This window comes from Hemiscyllium ocellatum, chromosome 9, assembly GCF_020745735.1.
Source record: "Hemiscyllium ocellatum isolate sHemOce1 chromosome 9, sHemOce1.pat.X.cur, whole genome shotgun sequence".
Classification (NCBI taxonomy): domain Eukaryota; kingdom Metazoa; phylum Chordata; class Chondrichthyes; order Orectolobiformes; family Hemiscylliidae; genus Hemiscyllium; species Hemiscyllium ocellatum.
The window spans coordinates 91,274,563-91,295,390 of record NC_083409.1 but is presented as its reverse complement, the minus strand read 5'-3'; the positions used below and the strand labels follow the sequence as shown (position 1 = coordinate 91,295,390).

Sequence of the window (20,828 nt, the reverse complement as noted above, 5' to 3'; positions counted from 1 at the left end):
ATCAGCACAAAGTAGCTCAGATACATTAGGATGAATTTTATCAATCATCTAAGTGTCAATTTTGACCAATTCATGGAAGGTTTCTTTATGAACCGTAGTGGCTTTTCTTACACTCTTCTTCAAAGCGCACCTCAATAGCCATGCAGCATTCAACCACATTCACACTATTGCCTGCTCATTAATGACCAAAGTACCCACCATTGTTGCCCGCAGGTGTCACTTTTATGGTTAACTGTGATTACTCCTGCTTCAGAGATGACTGTCTTCAATCTGTAATGACCAATGACAGGGTCAAGATTGCTAATGACCAGGATTTATACCTCAAACAGTTGGATACCATGTGCATTTCACATGCATGATGCTATAATTAGAGTTCTTCAAGTTGTACTGTGAAAGTGCCTAATTAATGCAATTGCCTCTTAATGGGTTTCAAATCACTCATATGAGAGCCTGCGTAAACAGGGAAAAAAAACTTGCCCAAAGCAATTCTAATAAAGTGCAGTAAATTCCCATTTCCGGTATGCAGTTATGATTTGCATGAGTGTTAAAGGCAACATAGTTGCCAGCTCAGCCTGGTAAAGAAAAGCCCATTTCCCTGAATCTTCATGTTCCTTTGTTTTCTCATACTCCCTGATGATCCCATTTGTATTGAGCTTCTAAATATTCCTGAGCACCTGTGTGAGTGGTAACTTTGTCTCCAAACTTCAGCCCCTGAGCCCGTGGCCTACAACTGAGTCATACCAACTATCAAACTGCACTGTTCCTCTGTCAAAGCCAGGTTGATTGTGACTTTTGAAGATCTATCCCTTCTACAGTAACCCGTGTCCTCCAACCCACTATCACCTGCCCCTTCTGATATGTTGTTTTACTCCATTCATAATTATTGTTGCCTCTACATCCCAGCATGTCACTTCCAAAATCCACAATTGACATCGCCAGCTTATCCTCCACAGTAGTGGGCCCGGAAAGCTTTTCTTGACTTTTAATGAACAAACTCTGGGACTGACCATTGCCCACCATCTCCTCTCCAAGGCTATTTTAGACAGGCAGACGTGACTGATGTGTGACTCCCGAATGATCTCTCTACAGTTTCTTGACTGACTTACTATGAGGCTTCAGACTGGCTGCATTGGATCCGCAGGGCTGATGGTGGTCTGTTCAGTGACAGCAGCTGCCAACCGTGTTCAGATGCTGCCCAATGTGTCAGGGCCCTCTGATTGAAGGCTGTCTCCCTTGACTTCACTGAGGACAACTATTCTCCTTAGACTTTGAGACATGGCCATTTTGCAGAAGCACATGCAGTGTGTTTGCTATGTAAGTTGTTCGTTCAGGTTCAGACCTAACATCGACAAAGCAATATGTCCACCTCCTCGACTGATCATCATTGACAGCCATGACAAGCTGCCTGGCTTTTGTGTCTGCACTAAAAGGCAAGGCAAGACAAAAGTTCTGTGAGCCTTTAAGCTCAGAATGTGTTGGAAAAGTACAAGAGGGTGAGGCAGAAATGATCATCCACATGTGCAAAATGTGAGTGAGCGCTAAGAGAGGAAAGTAAAGTCCAGAGATGCACCCTGGACCAACTGTGAGTTAGATGCCTGTCCCTGTACACTAAATGTCCTGGCAGCAATATTATATGAAAGGTGCCAATGCACTGCCAAGTGCAATACTGAAGTGTAGAACCATGTTGGAAGTGGGTGAAAAATGTTCAAAAATAATGCAATTGGGCTGGAATATATCTGATCCCAAATTCCATGGAGGATGGGGTATGGGGTTGCACTGTCCATGGAACATGCCCTGAGATGTTGAGGACAGCTGCTCACAATGAAGGCCCAAAGGAACATGCTGCAATCTGTAATCACCAGGTCAGAAACTGACAATGTCTAGGTTCTATGCAGTGCATGACAGAATAGGAAAATTACATACCAGTGAGGCACGATTAGGTTCTAATGGGATGCAAGTAAGCCCTTCATCATTCATTTGCAAGATTTGCATCTCAATTCAAATTCAAAATTCAAACCTTTTGCAGAATCTGACTGCCTTTCTTGACATCGGAACCTTATTACAGATGACCTCGCCATACTTTTCCAACTGACTTGCCAAACTCCATGTTGCTTTACGGGTAGGGAAGGTTACACCTTTTTTTTAATTCTCTGTCCCACTCCTGCTGTGCCTATTCTACCATCACTACCTTCTACCTCTCCAATGTAGGTCAAAGCACCTCAACCTTTGGTTATATCATTCTAGATTAACAGTGAGTTCAACACCAGATGATACCCAATTCTCCCATGAGCTCAGACAATTAATGCTAATAATGGTTCTGCTGTCACCACTGACACTTCCTTCAAGAAAAACAAAGTGGGATTGGTCTCCAAGCATTACACTGCTGAAAAGTATGTACTGGATATCACTTGAACTTGTCTGTCACTTGTTATTGAAGCTGAGGAGCCTGGACATTAACTTGTGATGACATGGTTAGATTTGTCATTCACATATAGGAGAGACATTGGCCTATGGTATTACAACTAGACTGTTAATCTGGAGAGCTGAAAATGTGTTGCTGGAAAAATGCAGCAGGTCAGGCAGCATCCAAGAAGCAGGAGAATCGATGTTTCAGGCATGAGCCCTTCTTCAGGAATGGAGGAAGAGAGCTTCTTCAAGGAAGGCATCCTTGCAAGAGAATTCGCAGTGGGTTAAAATCTTCTAGGAGAAAGTGAGGACTGCAGATGATGGAGATCAGAGCTGAAAATGTGTTGCTGGAAAAGCGCAGCAGGTCAGGCAGCATCCAAGGAGCAGGAGAATCGACATTTCGGACATTTCTTGCAAGGATGCCTCCCTTAAAGAAGCTCTCTTCCTCCATTCCTGAAGAAGGGCTCATGCCCGAAATGTCGATTCTCCTGCTCCTTGGATGCTGCCTGACCTGCTGTGCTTTTCTAGCAACACAGTTTCAGCTCTGATCTCCAGCATCTGCAGTCCTGTTAATCTGGAGATCCTGGTAATGTTCTGGGGATGTGGTTTTGAATCTTGCCCTGATAGATGATGGAATTAAGAGTCGAACGATAACTATGAGTCGATTGTTGATTGTTGGAAAAACCCATCTGGTTCATTAATGTCCTTCTTTTAGGGAAGGAAATGGTCATCCTTACCTGGTCTAGCCTACATATGACTGAAGACTTACAGCAATGTGATTGACTCTTAACTGCTCTCTGGGCAATTAGGAACAGGCAATAAATGCTGGTCTAGACAGTGACATCCTCATCCTGTGAATGAATTTTTAACATTCCACAACATTGAGATATGCTGACTTGATTTCAACAGCAAATAAAATAGTTCCATTGTGCTAGCTTTCTGAATGGTCAGCAGTGTGGCCCAGTGACTGGTTTGGCCTTCAAGTTCCTTGCCCTCTGCAATATACCATTACTGGACCTTTCTTCAGCTTTCTCCTCTCTTCAGATAATTGGGCTGACCTTGTCCTTCACCCACCGCACTGTTCTGCCGCTGAGCTTCACTTTACTCCTGGCCACTTGCTTCTGGTTTTATCGGTCTTGGCACCACTTGCCACCTTGTAGTAAAATTAGGTCTATCCTCAAGCAAATGAATATTAGCAGGCTTTATTAAGCATAATTATATGGTGATAAAACAGAACAACTCTGGAACCCTACAGTCTCTCGTTTCAGTTCCATATCCCAGCCTCTGAGTGTTAAATGCTACGGAGTTTTTTGATTGGCAGGAACGTGCTCATTGCCATTGGCTGGTAAGTACAGAAACCCTACCAGCTGAAAAATCCTGTCCATGGCCTTGTTAATTCAGAATCTGGAGCTACTTAGAGTTTTAAAAATGTGGAGTTTTTCAAAATGCACCTCTTCGTCTCTGATATAGAATCCCTACAATATAGAATCAGGCCATTCCGCCCTTCGAGTCTGAACCAACCCTCCAAAAGCATTCCACCCAGACCCACCCTATCACCTGCATTTTCCATGGCTACTCCATCTAGCATGCACATCCCTAGAGACTATGGCCAATTTAGCCTTTCCAATCCCCTTAACCTGCACATCTTTGCACTCAGGGTGGAAATCAGGGCAATTGGAGGAGACCCACACAGATACAGAGAGAATGTACAAACTCCACATGGTCGTCCAAGAATGGAATCAAATCTAGATGCCTAGTGCTGTGAGACCACTGAGCCACAATGCCACTCCAACTGATAGGAGATCATCAATGTCCTTTCTCTGTTGAGTTCCCAACATTGTGGACACTTCCCACAGGTAACTCAATCAATGCTTTGTGCATATCCATCATCGCACTCTAGCTTTATTGAATTGTCTAATTATGTAGACTTAAAATCTCTGTTTTATGTTACCAAAAATTATTGATTTGAACATGGTGTTAGTTATGGGGAGAGAGTGTGAGAGCTGATGGCCCACATGAGAACTCACCAATTAAAGGTTAGTTTTGTGCTAATTAACATTACTTAAGTGTTATTCTGTACCATCATACAAATTACTTAAGTGAACACTGACTGTATTGAACACACAGAGGGGTGGTCAAATAAACATACCATTACCAATAAAATTCCATAGCAGGTACTGGCAATTACTAATGGCAACATATATAAGCTTGTGCATAATCTAAAATTTCCATGAACAAAAATATAAAAAATGTGATGCTGAAAAATGAGCCTAGATTAAATGCCCAGGATCTCAGTTTGAGTTGGAAACATTAACTTTCAAACTCAAAGTAAGTATGTTGCCAATAACATTGAACTGGTGCTAAGTTTGGTTACATCATCATATTCACTCTCGGTTAACTCATTGTTATAATGTAAAATTAAAGAAAAATACAAAGTCTGCAAGATTTTAACTTGAACCTTAGATAGCCATCTATAATTTTAGTTCCTGCTATCTTACCATAGGTTTAAACAAGTTAAAGCTCCTGATGAAATCGTAGAGCTGAATTTCAGATAATCTTGATAAAAATTCATATTACCCTCAGATGTACTTGTGTGAATTATTTGTGACTTGGACTTGCCCAACACTTAGATAAAAACGAGGACTGCAGATGCTGGAAACCCGAGTCTAGGTTAGAGTGGTGCTGGAAAAGCACAGCAGGTCAGGCAGCATCCGAGGATCAGGAAAATCGATGTTTCAGACAAAAGCCCTTCATCATTCCTTTTCCAGCACCACTCTAATACAGACTTGCCCAACACTTCATAGTCCTCTGTTAATCAGTTCACAACCTCTATTTTTCTCAATAAAGTTGGAAGGGCTATCAGCAGCCAAAAGTATTTCATACTTTAAAGTGACAAATACATCCTGCAGTTGTGGCATTTTGGCAATCAAATTTATTTGCTAGCCACAGACTAAAGCATAGAGGCATATATTCCTCAGTAAATCTCTGCTAAAACTCTATGTACTTCATATTTTAATCTCTTCCTGTCTAGAATTGCAACTGATGAAAAAGAGTAGCAGGGTATCCATGGCTGAAGGATACTGTTGTTGTTAGATGATGAAATACTTTATGACATCCAGTGACTCATTGAGGGTTTGAAATGAGCATACCAATTCCATGTGCAAAAGCCCCAAAAGAGATAGACATTTGACATTGCTGAGGTACAAATGTTAACTTATTTCCAATCAACAGAAATGTCAGTCATTATTTCTCTTACAACCTATGCTCCCTTTTGACATGAACCATATGATGTTGCACAGAATCTTGAAGGAAGCACAGATGAAGAAAGCACAGATAATTGATGTGCTCACTTCAGCATGATCCTTATTATTAAAGTGCTGCAAATACTTTGTGTGTCATGTTCAAAACTGAGCGTGGTGTCTATTGAGATCATATGACATGTCAGCAGCTCCAGCAGACATGAGCATTCAGCATCAATTTTGTTTCTGGTTATTTGTTTTCTCGGTAATGTGGCATCATGTTTTATCATCAGCGCACTGTCTTCCTATTCTTCAATATGATTTTAAAAAGCCATTCATTACAAATAAACAAGGGAAACTTCAATTTGCTCCATCATGTGGTTTGGTGCCATGCTAAGCATTTGGGTTCAAGATACACTGGTTGGATAAAGTTTAAAGTTTAGATCTGTCTTCAGGCTTGGACTTCAAAGTAACACTATTTATAATATTACATACTAAACAACTGCTGCACATGGTTAACATAGAACATAGAATGTTCCAGCGCAGTACAGGCCCTTCAACCCTCCATGTTGCACTGACCTGTGAAAATAATCTGATGCCCGTTTAACCTACATTGTTCCATTATTACCCATATGTATGTCCAATGCCCATTTAAATGTCCTTAACATCAGCAAGTCTACCACTGTTGCAGGCAGACCGTTCCATGCCCCTACTACTCTCTGAGTGAAGAAACTACCCTTAATATCTGTCCTAAATCAATCGCATATCAAATCATATATATATAAATATTACTTAATGACCAATTCATCTTCTTTGTTTATGTCCATGTGCTTTTATGACTCTGTCATAAAAGCAGGGTGTTCTGGTCTGTTATTGTGCTTTCCTAACTTTGTCCATGCTGTGCTATCTGTATTCAGTCATGTAACATCATCATAAGATGGCTCCAGGGTCCTGAAGCACTTAGGCGACAGAAACCAGAGAGTCAGAGTTAAAATGGGGTCAATGTATAAAGTATTCAATTACCTGTCATCTAATGACTGCGTTTCCTTGGCGAACTGTGTCACTCACATGACTTGTATTATGGACTAGACCAGGCCCGCACTCCCCCTGCCTCAAGTTAATATTAAGGTGGTAAAGAAGAAAACAGCAATCAATGTGTGGCAGGGAGGGGCAGAAAATAAAGGCAGAAAAGCAGTGGAAGAAATTAGAACTGGAATACGTAATACTGGTAAAATATCAAAGCCTTTTACCTGATTGTGCACAACATGTCAGAGAGCTATAGAGTCAGAAAGATACACAGCACGGAAACAGACCCCTCAGTCCAATGTGTCCATGCCAATCAGATATCCAAAATGAATCTAGTCCCATTTGCCTATATCCCTCTAAACCTTTCCTAATCTTATACCCATCCAAATGCCTTTGAATGCTGTAATTGTACTACCTTCCAACACTAGCAGTTCATTCCACACACACAACCTCCGTGTGAAAAAAGTTACCCCTTAGATCCTTTTAAATCTTGCCTATCACCTTAAATCTATGCCCTATATTTTTGGACTTCCCCATCCTGGGGAAAAGACCTTGTCTATTTACCCTATTCATGCCCGTCATGATTTGATAAACCTCTGTCAGGTCACCCCTCAGCTTCCGTGGCTCCACAAAAAACAGCCCCATTGTGTTCATCATCTCCCTACAGCTCAAACCCTCCAACCCTGGCAACATCCTTGTAAATCTTGTTTGAACCCGCTCAAGTTTCACCACATCCTTCCTACAGAAGGCAGATCAGAATTGCATGCAGTGTTCCAATAGTGACTTAACCAATGTCCTGTACAGCCACAACATGAGCTCCAACTCCTATACTGAATGCACTGACCAATAAAGGAAAGCATACCAAATGCCTTCTCCACCATCCTATCTACCTGCGACTCCACTTTCAAGGAGCTATGAACTTGCACCCAAGGTCTCTTTGTTCAGGAACACTCCCCAGGACCTTACCATTAAGTGTGTAAATCCTGCTCTGATTTGCCTTCCCAAAATGCAGCACCTCACACTTATCTAAATTAAAGTACATCTGCCACTTCTTGGCCCATCTGATCAAGATCCTGTAACCTGATATAACCTTCTTCGCTGTCCACTACATCTCCAATTTTGGTGCCATCTGCAAACTTACTAACCATACCTCCTATTTTCACATCCAAATTATTTATATAAATGACAATATGAAGCGGAACCAACATTGATCCTTGTGGCCTCTGGTCACAAGCCTCCAGTCTGAAAAACAACCCACCAGCACATCTTCTACCTTTGAGCAGGTTTGTGTAAAAAGGAAGATACGTTGACAACACAAATAGAAATAATGAAAAACCGAAATAACTGCGATGTTGAATATCATAAACAAAAGTAGAAATTACTGGAAAAGGTCAGTAGGTCTGCCAGCATTTGAGGAGAGAAATCAGAGTTAATGTTTCGCGTTCAGTGACTCTTCTTCATAGCGATTCTGAGGAAGCATCACTGGACCTGAAATGTTAACTCTGATTTCTCTCCTCCGATGCTGCCAGACCTGCTGAGCCTTTCGAGCAATTTCTGTTTTCATTCAAAATAAAGGAGCATTGAAAGCTATTACAGAGAGTTGGAACCATGATGTAGTAACATCAAATCACATGAAATTAACTGGGAGCTGTGTGTAAGGTTCCAGAGATATCCTCTGAGCATCTCTTGTTGTATTCCTACATCATTCATTAACTTGGGTATGAACTACCTTCTATCAGCAAAACAGACCTGATCATATTATATCATCTGTCTACAGAAACCACGTGTTTCTTTTTATTGGGATCATGGACAGGGAATCTGTTTTGCTCACTCATAGCCCATGCAGAAAATGTACTCCAATCATTTGGTTTCTTAAGGCAGCATATACATTAGTATTGTTTCTTTGGGGAGGAGAGGCAGAAGTTTGGTGTGTGACCTGTATGTAGTTAGTTCAGTGTGGGGTCTAAACAGTCATTAGTTGCAGCCCGTGTGTTGCATGGCATCAACAATCAATCACAAGACGCTGAAAGTGCTGTCCCAATTGGTGAAAACTCTTCAAGGTTGAGAAGATCATTGTCATGTGATACATTGTTGCAGACCAATCTCATGTGTAGATTGTAATGTAGCTTTGTGTTGGTGATATATCAGGGGAAGAATTGCTTGCAGGAAATACCAGATCACCAAGACAGAGCTAAAGCTAGCTTAGTGGTTGCTGCTGCAGAAAGTCCCTTTCCTCTTGATATTGACTGTAACATGAGAGGGAGAAACAGTGAACCAATGTCGCACAGTTTCACAATAGGAAACTTCAGTGTCATTGCTCCAGTGAAATACAAGCCTGAGCACAGTGTGGACTACAATGACGTGATCAGAAATTGCTGACATTGCTGGCTTTGCTACAGACTTCAACACCATGAATCATTGTATGGTGAACCTTACATATTCAGTTTTAAACAACAGTATTGCATCACCAGCACTTTACTCTTCTTGCCATTAGTAACCAAAGCAGTACGTAAAAGTTGTCCTCAATTCCACAAACAAAGAAAATTGCCCTTGATAAAAGGAGCTCGGATTTATTGCAACCTGATGTATTAATAAAGTTTCTGGGTACAACATAGTGGCACACGTATTTCCAAATGAAGATAATAAATCTTACTACCAGCCATTTATGGTCCAGAGATAACAACTAAAAATAACTGAACTCTTTACTTGGGTCAGAAAGAAACATTCATTGAGGTTCATAATTAATACTAAGGTATATAAATCAAAACATGAAGGGAATTCAGCAATGTTATAGATGTCACAGAAATGCTTATATCTCACTGTACTAATTGCCCTCTCTAGCCGGAATGTTTTTTAATAATGGGACTCCACCCAGAGACAACTCCATTTCAACAGTCTGCAGAACCCATACCCACATTATAATTGTATCGCCCAACAATTGGTGGCTGTCAGCTGCCATAGCTTTAAGAAAGCTGCCACCAGTCACCAGGGCTGCTGGCCAATTGGAGAGCATGCAGTTATGTTGGTCATTGTTGGGAATGCAACTGGAAGAGAAGGATGTCATGGAAAGATACAGCCTCCCTTGCAAATTGAGAGGGGCTTGGGATTGCTGAGGCCATTATGACTGAGACTGGCAGTGAGTTGGGGGGAGAATTGAAAAAGGTAGGTATTGCCTTTGCCATGGGATGGCCATTGCTACTGTAGGCACCCTCAATGGATCAAAGAGAATCCCTCACCCCTGACCATGGGCTGGCAGGAAAGTTGCCAGGGTTCACTGGACATTGTCTCCATTATGGTGGAGAGCATCCCTACATCTCCCACTACTGATAAGATGGCAATGAGGGCAGGAGGCGATCCTTATTTGATGTCCAGGTAAGTGCTTAAATTGGCTTTTGGGCAAGACCCGGAAAGGGTGGCGCTGGAAAAGTACAGCAGGTCAGGCAGCATCCGAGAGGCAAGAGAGCTGATGTTTCGAGTATAAGCCCTTCATTTGAATGTGGGCAAGAGGGCTGTCAGCCACCTTTAGAATCGCTGTCAGATGGTGTGACAATAGGCAGTTACATGCATTCCAACGCCACCTCCAACATCCCCACAACATCACCAAACCCTGCCTCTCACCCCCCCCCCCCACCCCAAGTACCGTCCAAACACATCTCCCATCCAGTGCCCTAAAGGCTGGTAAAATTCAGCCTTTTGTGTTATGCTGAGTTACACTGGAGAGAAAAGTCAAACTGGGGGAAATTGGTTAATGCCAGTGCTACGTTGACTGATAGTTGAGAGTGTGTTGCTGGAAAAGCACAGCATGTCAGGCAGCATCCGAGGAGCAGAAAAATCAACATTTCAGGCCAGAGCCCTTCATCGAGGTGAAGGGCTGGTGAAGGGTTTATGACCGAAACATCGATTTTCCTGCTCCGCGGATGTTGCCTGACTTGCTGCGCTTTTCCAGCAACACACTCTCAACTCTGATCTCCAGCATCTGCAGACCTCACTGCCTCCTACATTGGCTGATAGTAGATTGAAGTCTGATTACAGTGTAAAACCAAATGATCATTCATTATCTGACTGTTTTGTGCTATTGGTCTATTTCACCACACATTGGGTTGCATTTTACAAGGCAGCCTCAATACAAAAGTTAGGTGTCAATTTTTTAAAAAAGCATTGCAAATGATGCACACTATTGGCAGCCTCCAAGAGCACAATCCTCAGTGGAATGATGAACCACCTTTCAGAGATGTCTGCCCAAGCTGAATGGCACTTTTTGGTAGCCACTGGAAATGTGCACATATGGCGAGAAGGTTACAACTGGCACTGTGCTGACATGCAACATACAGTTAACAAATGCAATCCAATGCCTTCTTTCCCCATTTTGCCATCCTTGGCCTGGCTCCTTCCATTTTGTGCACCTAAAATAGAAATGATCCCCTGTAAATCTAAAATTAGTAACCTTTTCATAATGTTATTACTATAGTCCCCTACAAGGAAGGATCATTCAACTCAACTTTGTTTCTTTCTCCACAGCAGCTACCAGACTGTTGAGTTTTTCCAGCACTTTCTACTTTTATTTCAGGTAGCCAGCAGTGTTTTACTTCTCGAACCATTGAAAATAGGCCGGAAAATGCTGGAATCGGCCATTCAGCCCTTCACGCCTGCTCTATCATTTAATATGATCATAACTGACCATCCAATTCAATCCCCTGTTCCAGTTTTCTCCCTCTATCCTTTGATCCCTTTAGTCCTATGAAGTAGACCTGACTCCTCCTCGAAAATATTCACTGTTTTATCCTCTACAAGTCTGTCATGAATGTAATTTAACACCAACATGCCGAATATCCAGCTTACTGGGACTGTTTTGTCACATTTGTTCAGGATGGGAATAAGTTACCTCGCCTTTTCAAACAATCTCATCAAAAAAAATTCTGGACTAAGGGAACATATGGTCTGTCACTCAAACGTGACAGCTATGCCAGCAATCTGTGTCTGCATCCCTTCATCACACGTGTCCGACTGGGTCAGACCAGTACCATTATCTGTTGGAAGTCGTCCTGACAAGCAAAGATACTCTCCACCCCACTGCAGCACAGGCCAGACCTGCCTCTGCCTCTCCTATATATGCTATTTACCCTCCTACTTCTGATCTTTCTGCTTTGATTCTCAGGATGGAAGAGACTGATCTGCTGAAAGAAAGGCTACAAGCTATCACGGTAAGTCCTCTGACTTTGCCTTCTGTGTAATCCTGTCTGTGTACGCTTGTGTTGTGGTTGTATATGAAGGGCATTTTCAGGTCAAAACCTCCAAGGGCCTCCAACTTCAGCAACTGTGAGTTCTCCTTGCAGACAAAAGTCAAAGTCTCTCCTTCAGCCATTCAGCTGTTTTTACCGACAGTGCATTCCAGACTCACTTTCACCCCAGATGTTGGCAAAAGTATACTTTTAATCTTTCAATAAATAACTCTTGAACTGAATTTTTTTTAAAAATGGAATCTGCAACACAGTCGAACACAGAGACATGTCAATGCATTGATTTTAAAAGTATCAGCTTCCTCATGAGATTAGATCCTGTGCCAAGTACCATGACACCGGTCTGCTAGAGGGCAAGTTGGTTATTTTCTAGATGAGAATGGAATGTGAAGCCACGTCATTTTAATCATAGCATGGCTTTCTGTGTAGTGTGGGACTTTCACAATAATTTTATAGTGGAAGATATGCTTAATGCGGGAATTTGAAAATCTTGGTGATAATAAAAGAAATGTCCGCGTTTGAAAATTTGTAATAATCAGGAAGAATTCCAATCAGACTGTCATGCTTATATTGCTCTTATCAATAGTCTGTATATTTGACATTTTATGATACCACACCTGCTTTGCATTAAAAATGGTATTGTTAAATGTATGCCATAGTAATACCTAATTGTTTAAGATACTACAGATCACTTGGATGGGGTGTGGACTTTTCTTGCGTCTCTATGGACTACTATATTAATGGCAGGCGATTAGATCATAGGATAAAAATCTAAATTCAAAACTGGCATGTCACAAATTTATCTCGTCACTAAGCCAGGAAAATTATGCACCACAGCATTAGTATAGAAGTGTTGAGGGATAGTTTTTTTTTATATACAATTGTGTAAGTAAATCTTTTTTCCATTCTTTTATGCCAATACACAAACAATTTTCTGGATTACGTTCTTCTACACTTTAAGACACAATACATTTTCTTACAAGTTACTATTTCACATATAAATTTTTATACAGTTTTTAATGACAAATAATTATTACTTTGGTTGCATATATTTTAACAAGAGTCTGCCAGATTTTGCTTCAGCAACAAGAAGTCTCATACCTCATAACTCAAAAAGATTTTTTAGAAGGTCCAGGTACATTCCACAAAGTGAAAATAATTAGAGGCAACCTTACAGAGGTTTATAAAATCATAAGGGGCATGAATAAGGTGAAGAGCCAAGCTCTTTCTCCTCCAGTTAGGAAATCCAAAACTAGAGGGTATAAGTTTAAGGTGGGAGGGGAAAGTCTTAAAAGGGACCTGAGGGGTAACGTTTTCATGCAGGGAGTGTTGCTTGTTTGGAACAAGCTGCCAGAGGAAGTGGTGGAGATGGTTACAATTACAACACTTTAAAGGCATCTGGATGGGTATATGAATAGGAAGAGGTTAGAAGGGCATGAGCCAAATGCTGGCAAATCGGACGAGGTCAGATTGGGATGTCTGGTCAGTGCAGACAAGTTGGACCAAACGGTCTGTTTCTGTGCTGTATAACGCTATGTCACAATGACTGCAATAGATAAGAGAAGCACATTACAGGTATATAATAATTGCTAAAATGAGTGATATGTTGCCAAATCTTGCACTCATCAAGATAAATGCACGAATGCCAAATTTCAAATATGCATAACAACTTAGACTAGAAGAGGAGAGGGTGCTGATTGATTGGCAAATCAACTCTGGTCAAAGTCTTGTTATGGACAAAACAACAGAAGAGTGTAGGCTCCCCAACCTCCAGTGTAATTCAAAAAAGGCACAAGGCTGAAATATATATTTTTTGTTTGTAGAGAACCTGAATGTCTATTGATACTAGCAAGCATAAATCAGTCATGTTACAAACTCAATTGACTTTCTTCAACTAATTATTAATACAGCCAACAATACATTCAAGATTGTTCAGTAGATGCTGCCCAAATATAGAACCACAAAATTACAGAAAGCGTTTTGTTCTCAGTTTTGCAAGCACAGAATAGTTGCACTCTGCCTGTTACAAACAATTAAAGGACTTGCTGCTTGATTAAATTGGAACAGGCCTATCTTCCATGTGGCAAACACTGCCACAGCACTGGGTTTGGAAAGGGTTGCATTTGAAATGACTGTATTCCAAAAGAAAATGACTAATTTTTAAATAAAATTCCATTCCTTAATACTGTGCACAATGACAATGCTCTGACCTCTTCATGCAGCATACTTGATGCAAAATTTCCTGTTTCAATTTATAATTAACAAGTCTAAACGTCATATTAATAGAATATTCCACATAAACAGCTGACTCTTTAATTATTATTTCCAATGACAGCAGATGGTAAAGAATGGAAAGCAAGTGTAATGATTTCAGTTTAATTAACCTCTGTGTAATTAACCTGTAGTTTCTCCAGTGCATTGGAGAATGTACTGATTATATAATCATGTACAATAATTTGGATACTCTTCTTTCCCCAGTCAGTTAACTCCACAAAGTGTTGTTCCATTCATACTAACTAGAGCAACGTGTGCTTTACTTCAATTGAATGCCATATCTAAACTCCTTGGCTAAATTAATAGCATTAAATAAAATCCCTGTGACCTCATTCCTCGGGGTTGCAGGTGATGACTGTATTACTGTCAACTCAGGCAGGCCAAGTTCTGTGGAAATAAATTCTTTTATATTCACATTGTAGTTTCGTGCTGTAGGCAAATGCCTCAACTTTGTTACTATCAGAGAGTTGACAAGTTGACATGCTTACCTACCCCACCCCGCCATTGGCATGTGTAAGAAAGATACGCAAGGTGACAGTCAGCCTGTTTCATTGTGTTATGAGTTCTTGGTTCTTGGCCATCCGGGTCTGAAGTGGGACTTAAACCAGTTTTTGCTCAGGGACAGGGATTTTGCCCATTGATCCACAAGAGGTCTTGGATACCCTGAAACCATACTTGATAATAGTTGGCATACTCAAGAAAGATGGAAAGGAAACTGAAGAAGCAAACTGAATTTAGATATTATTTTGGAGTTTAAAAAGTACCTATTGGTAATCAGATTACATAAAATATTAGATCTCTTCTTCAACTTTAAGTATCTGGTCACCTTCTTGGAATTATGTCTAACCTCAATCACAACTAAAGTTGGAGGTCAGTTGTTTCATAAAATACCAATGTAATTGACTCAAAGCTGTGCCCTGCATTTACGTTTTACAATCTTAAAATTTTAATATTACCATTATAGCTTTAAAAATGAACACTTGCTTATTTCTAAAGCAGATTTTGTTTCAATGACAAATCAGTGAGTAAGTGTTTTTAAACAGAATTTAATGCCACAAATATTGCAACACTTAGAACAACTGCAAAAGCAGCCTACTCACTGTTCTGGCCACATTCAAATTAAATCACTACGAGGATTTTCCAAAAATGGGACATTTGTTGGGGGACCCTAATGCAGCAGCAGTCAGTCATTCCTTGAAGGGCCTTTCGGATGCTTCTGATCATCCTCATCCTCCAAAAAAAATCATTTTCATACCTGGCCTCCATTCCTCACTCAGTGGAATTAAATACCAGAAGACCATAGGAGCAGAATTAGGCCATTCAGCCCAGCAAGTCTACTCCACCATTCGATCATGGTTGATATGTTTCTCATAGCTTATTCTCCTGCATTCTCCCCATAACTCTCGATCCCCTTACTTATCTTTCTGTCTTAAATATACTCAATGATTTGGCTTCCATAGCCCTATGCAACTATGAATTCCACAGATTAACCCCTCTCGGACTGAAGAAATTCCTCCTCATCTGAGTTCTAAAGGGTCATCCCTTCACCATGAGGCTGTTCCCTGGATCCTAGTCTCTCCTCCGCGTGGAAACATCTTCTCCACATTCACTCTGTCCAGGCGTCTCAGTGCCCTGTAAGTTTTAATCAGATTCCACTCTCACCCTCCCCGATTCTTCTCAACGGCATTGAGTACAGAACCAAGTCCTCAACTGCTCCTCTGATGACAAGCACTGTATCACCGGGACCATTCTTTTAAACCTTCTCTGGACCCTCTCCAACACCAGCACATCTTTCCTTAGATGTGGGGCCCAAAACAGCTCACAGTCTTCAAATTGCGGTCTGACCAGAGCCTCATACAGCTTCAGCAGTGCATCATTGCTCATGTATTCTAGCCCTATTGTAATGAAAGTCAACATTGCATTTGCCTTCCAAACAACCAACTGAACCAATATTTTGACCTTAAGAGAGTCCTAAACTAGGACTCCAAAATCCCTTTGTGCTTCAGATTTCCAATGCTTTTCCCTGTTTAGAACTATTCTATTCTTCCTACCAAAAATGCATAAGCTCCCATTTTACCCCATTGTATTCCATCTGCCACTAAACAAAACAGCAATCAATTGGGGAGGCAAATTTATATTGACCTTCATTGCAAGAGGATTTGAGTTCTGAACTAGGAATATCATACTGCAGTTATATAGCTCCGTGGTAAGACCACACCTGGAGTACTTGCAATAGAGGGAATACTGGAAAGGTTCGCTAAACTTATATTGGAGATGGGATGTATAGAACATAGAACATGGAACAGTACATCACAGTACAGGCCCTTCGGCCCTCAATGTTGTGTCGGCCTTCTATCCTACTCTGAGGTCAGATTATCCTACATACCCTTCACTGTACTGACTTCCATGTGCCTATCCAAGAGTCACTTAAATGTCCCTAATATATCTGATTCTACTAACACTGCTGGCAGTGCATTCCATGCACCCACCACTCTGAGTAAAGAACCTGCCTCTGACATGTCCCCTAGACTTTCCTCCACTTACCTTAAAATTATGCCCCCTCATGATAGACATTTCCACCATGGGAAAAAGTCTCTTGCTATCCAAACAATCTATGCCTCTCAAATTCTTGTACACCTCTATCAAGTCACTTCTCATCCTTCTTCACTCCAATGAGAAAAGCCCTAGCTCCCTCAACCTTTCTTCTTAAGACATGCCCTCCAGTCCAGGCAGCATCCCGGTAAATCTCCTCTGTACCCTCTCTAAAGATTCCACATTTTCCTTATAATGAGGCAACCAGAACTGTACACAATGTTCCAACTGTGGCCTAACCCGGGTTTTATCTGGCAGAGTCTGGAAGATACTGGAAACACTCAGTGAGTCATGTAGTCACCATCTCTCACAAGAAACATTATTGGATCCTGATTTGCAAGTCTTCAAAAATAATCTGAGTCTCAAATACTTAAGAAAACAATGCAGTGGTGAAAAAGTAGAAGGTGCATCAAGGTTGGATTTTAACCTACGTTTGGCCAACTTTCCACTAGCAGTGAGCATTAAAATGCTCGTTGTTGTGAAATATTTCCCTTTATGTAAATTCAATTTCAGTTGAGACAGAATTTTTTCATGTGTTTGAATATCCAGAATCAAAAGTGACTTGCATGATTTACAATTCATTGCAACAACCCTATTTCAGCCACAAGCTCAGGTTTTACTGTCAATGAGAGTTGCCAGGCTATTCACTGCAGTTAATTCCAGCTGTCTGCCTCTCAGTGGCTTTCCCACTGTTGGCAAAAATATCAGATCATAACTGAATAACATTGCTCTTGAATTTAAGGCACAGACACTGGCAGTAAACAACGGTTCAAAAAATCTACCACAATGGTGATTGTTGATTGGATTCCAATTTTTAAAACTTCTTTACTGTGCTCCCTGCCAGAAGGCATTTGAACAAGCAGCAGTGATGCTGCTTAGTTAAGATCAGAGCTTCAATAAAAAACTATACTCCATTCAACCTCTGGATGTCCACTGGTCTTACAATCAGTGACATTGAAAGGTCCAGGAGCAAGTGAGAACAGGGACAAAAGAACTTTTAGCAATTGGGAAAGACTCTCCATCCAAGAAGTGTGTCCTTTTTAAGGGTCAGTACTACCTACCTGCCATTTTACAATATTTCTCAATTACATCACTCCAAAAGAGCCCCAATTCAATGATTGATCATTGTACTGTTCGCCTCATCAGCTGTTGGTAATTCTGGCAATCACTGTGACAAGTGCCTTTGTTTTGTTGTGACAATCTTCAAGTGCTCAAGTCTGATGGTGTTCATCAGTGAGGATACGAGATATTGTGCTACACTGTTCCTCTAGAATGTTATGTCCATTTTAAATATACATTGTGTTTCCATTTAATATGTATATTAAAAGTCTTTTAATAGTATAGTCTTGCTGAAAACAGACAGATTTTGTCAAAACCTTTTGCTTTGTTCTCATCAGGACATTTGCAAATAACCAATATAAAGGCAAACAACGTTTTATGCTGTAGCTGATGGATCAGCAAGTGAAATCTGATTGGTAGACAATGCCATGGAGAACACACCAGTTAGATATGACTGAGAGTTAACCACTAAGCTTTGTTAAGATTTAAAACAGGCGGGTTGGCTCTAATTAGCCCATGCACTACCCTTAAGAAATGACCCAGAGATGGGCTGTTACCTATTTTGTTAAGTTGAACAGATGTAGTATATACACAAATACTTTCTGTGAAATTCCCCTTCACAGAGATATTTTTGTGCATGCTATGTGTATGACAAAAAGCTACAACAAAATGTGTCTTTTTCAACTACATTCAAATATTTATATTGTAATGAAACAAATGGTATAAATAATCATTGGTTTATTCATAATCATCACGTGACACTAATTATAATCCAACTTACATTCCTGACATAACTGACAAAACAGGTGAAAAACCAAACAATTCAGTGAATTAAATTCTTTAGTAAAATTATTACCTGCTTAATCATTTTGATTTATTTCAAAATGTTAACAATTGAAAAAGTACAGCAGTACATTTAAAATGACAGTGCTAATGAGAGCTTCTTCTTTAACATCAATACCATTGTTCAAAAAAAATGAAAATATTCAAAAAAAACACAGTAAATGCTGCAAATTCTCAGCAGATCTGTGAAGATCAGTGGCCCTTCATCAAATCTGAAAAATTGTATGCGTTGTTAATGAGGTGTATCTGTGTTTTTAACTTTGGACTAAATTATAATTATGCTGAGGAATGTCTTGCCCCAGGAGAAATAATTTTACACTTGACCTGTCAATTTTTTTCATAATGGTAAATGCAACCATGTTTTAAAATGTTTTTAAGACTGTTTGATATTTGAGCTTCTAACATGTATATTTTAATCTTTGCTTTAATTAAAATTTATTTTTAAAAAGTGAAGGATATTCAAAGCATTTTATTTCCTTTTTTTGCTGCCTGAGAATACGGTAATGTCATAGAATCATAGAGTCATAGAGATGTACAGCATAGAAACAGACCCTTCGGTCCAATCCATCCATGCCGACCAGATATCCCAACCCAATCTAGTCCCACCTGCCTGCACCTAGCCCATATCCCTCCAAACCCTTCCCATTCATATACCCATCCAACTGCCTTTTAAATGTTGCAATTGAGCCAGCCTCCACCACAGCCTCTGGCAGCTCATTCCATACACCTACCATCCTCTGTGTGAAAAAGTTGCCCCTTAGGTCTCTTTTATATCTTTCCCCTCTAGTTCGGGATTCCGCGACCCCAGGGAAAAGACTTTGTCCATTTACCCTATCTATGCCCTTCATAATTTTGTAAACCTCAATAAGGTCACCCCTCAGCCTCAGATGCTCCAAGGAAAACAGCCCCAGCCTGTTCAGCCTCTCCCTACAGCCCAAATCCTCCAACCCTGGCAACATACTTGTAAATCTTTTCTGAACCCTTTCAAGTTTCACAACATCTTTCCAAAAGGAAGGAGACCAGAATTGCACACAATATTCCAACAGTGGCCTAACCATTGTGCTGGACAACCGCAACATGACCTTCCAACTCCTGTATTCAATGCTCTGACCAATAAAGGAAAGTGTACCAAACGTCTTCTTCACTATCCTATCTACCTGCAACTCCACTTTCAAGGAGATATGAACCTGCACTCCAAAGCCTCTTTGTTAAGCAACACTCCCTAGGACCTTACCATTAAATGTAAAAGTCCTGCTAAGATTTGCTTTCACAAAATGCAGCACCTCGCATTTATCTGAATTAAACGCCATCTGCCACTTCTCAGCCCATTGGCCTATCTGGTCAAGATCCTGTAATCTGAGATAACCCTCTTCGCTGTCTACTACACCTCCAATTTTGTCATCTGCAAACTTACTAATTGTACCTCTTATGCTCACATCCAAACCCAAAAAGTAGAGGACCCAGCATTGCACTCCACTGGTCACAGGAGTCCAGTCTGAAAAACAACCCTCCATCACCACCCTCTGTCTTCTACCTTTGAGCCAGTTCTGTATCCAAATGGCTAGTTCTCCCTGTATTCCATGAGATCTAACCTTGCTAATCAGTCTCCCATGGGGAAACTTGTTGAACGCCTTACTGAAGTCCATATAGATCACATCTACCACTCTGCCCTCATCAATCCTCTTTATTACTTCTTCAATAAACTCAATCAAGTTTGTGAGACATGAATTCCCATGCACAAAGCCATGTTGACTATCCCAAATCAGTCCTTGCCCTTCCAAATGCATGTACATCCTGTCCCTCAGGATTCCCTCTAACAACTTGCCCACCATCGACGTCAGGCTCACCGGTCTATAGTTCCTGGCTTGTCCTTACCACCCTTCTTAAACAATGGCACCACGTTTGCCAACTTCCAGTCGTCTGGCACCTTACCTGTGACTATCGATGATACAAACATCTCAGCAAGATGCCCAGCAATCACTTCTCCAGCTTCCCACAGAGTTGTCAGGTACACCTGATCAGGTCCTGGGGATTTGGGGACCTTTACCCTTTCAAGACATCCAGCACTTCCTCCTCTGTCATCTGGATATTTTGCAAGATGTGACCATCTATCTCCCAATAGTCAATATCTTCCATATCCTTTTCCACAGTA

At 40.8% G+C, this 20,828-nt stretch overlaps 1 protein-coding gene across 6 annotated transcripts in view; it reads left to right on the top strand.

The window, feature by feature from the left end:
• The window catches only part of palmdb (palmdelphin b), a 110,403-nt gene that overhangs the window by 35,649 nt on the left and 53,926 nt on the right, over positions 1 to 20,828 (top strand). For 5 of the 6 annotated variants that reach the window (XM_060829935.1, XM_060829932.1, XM_060829937.1 and 2 more), the window contains exon 2: positions 11,827 to 11,872. In XM_060829935.1, coding sequence (XP_060685918.1) covers positions 11,828 to 11,872 — 45 coding nt within the window. In that variant the 5' untranslated portion in view covers position 11,827. Of the gene's footprint in view, positions 1 to 4,209; positions 4,263 to 11,826; positions 11,873 to 20,828 lie in introns of those variants that run through there. The other variant, XM_060829933.1, reaches the window with a different exon arrangement.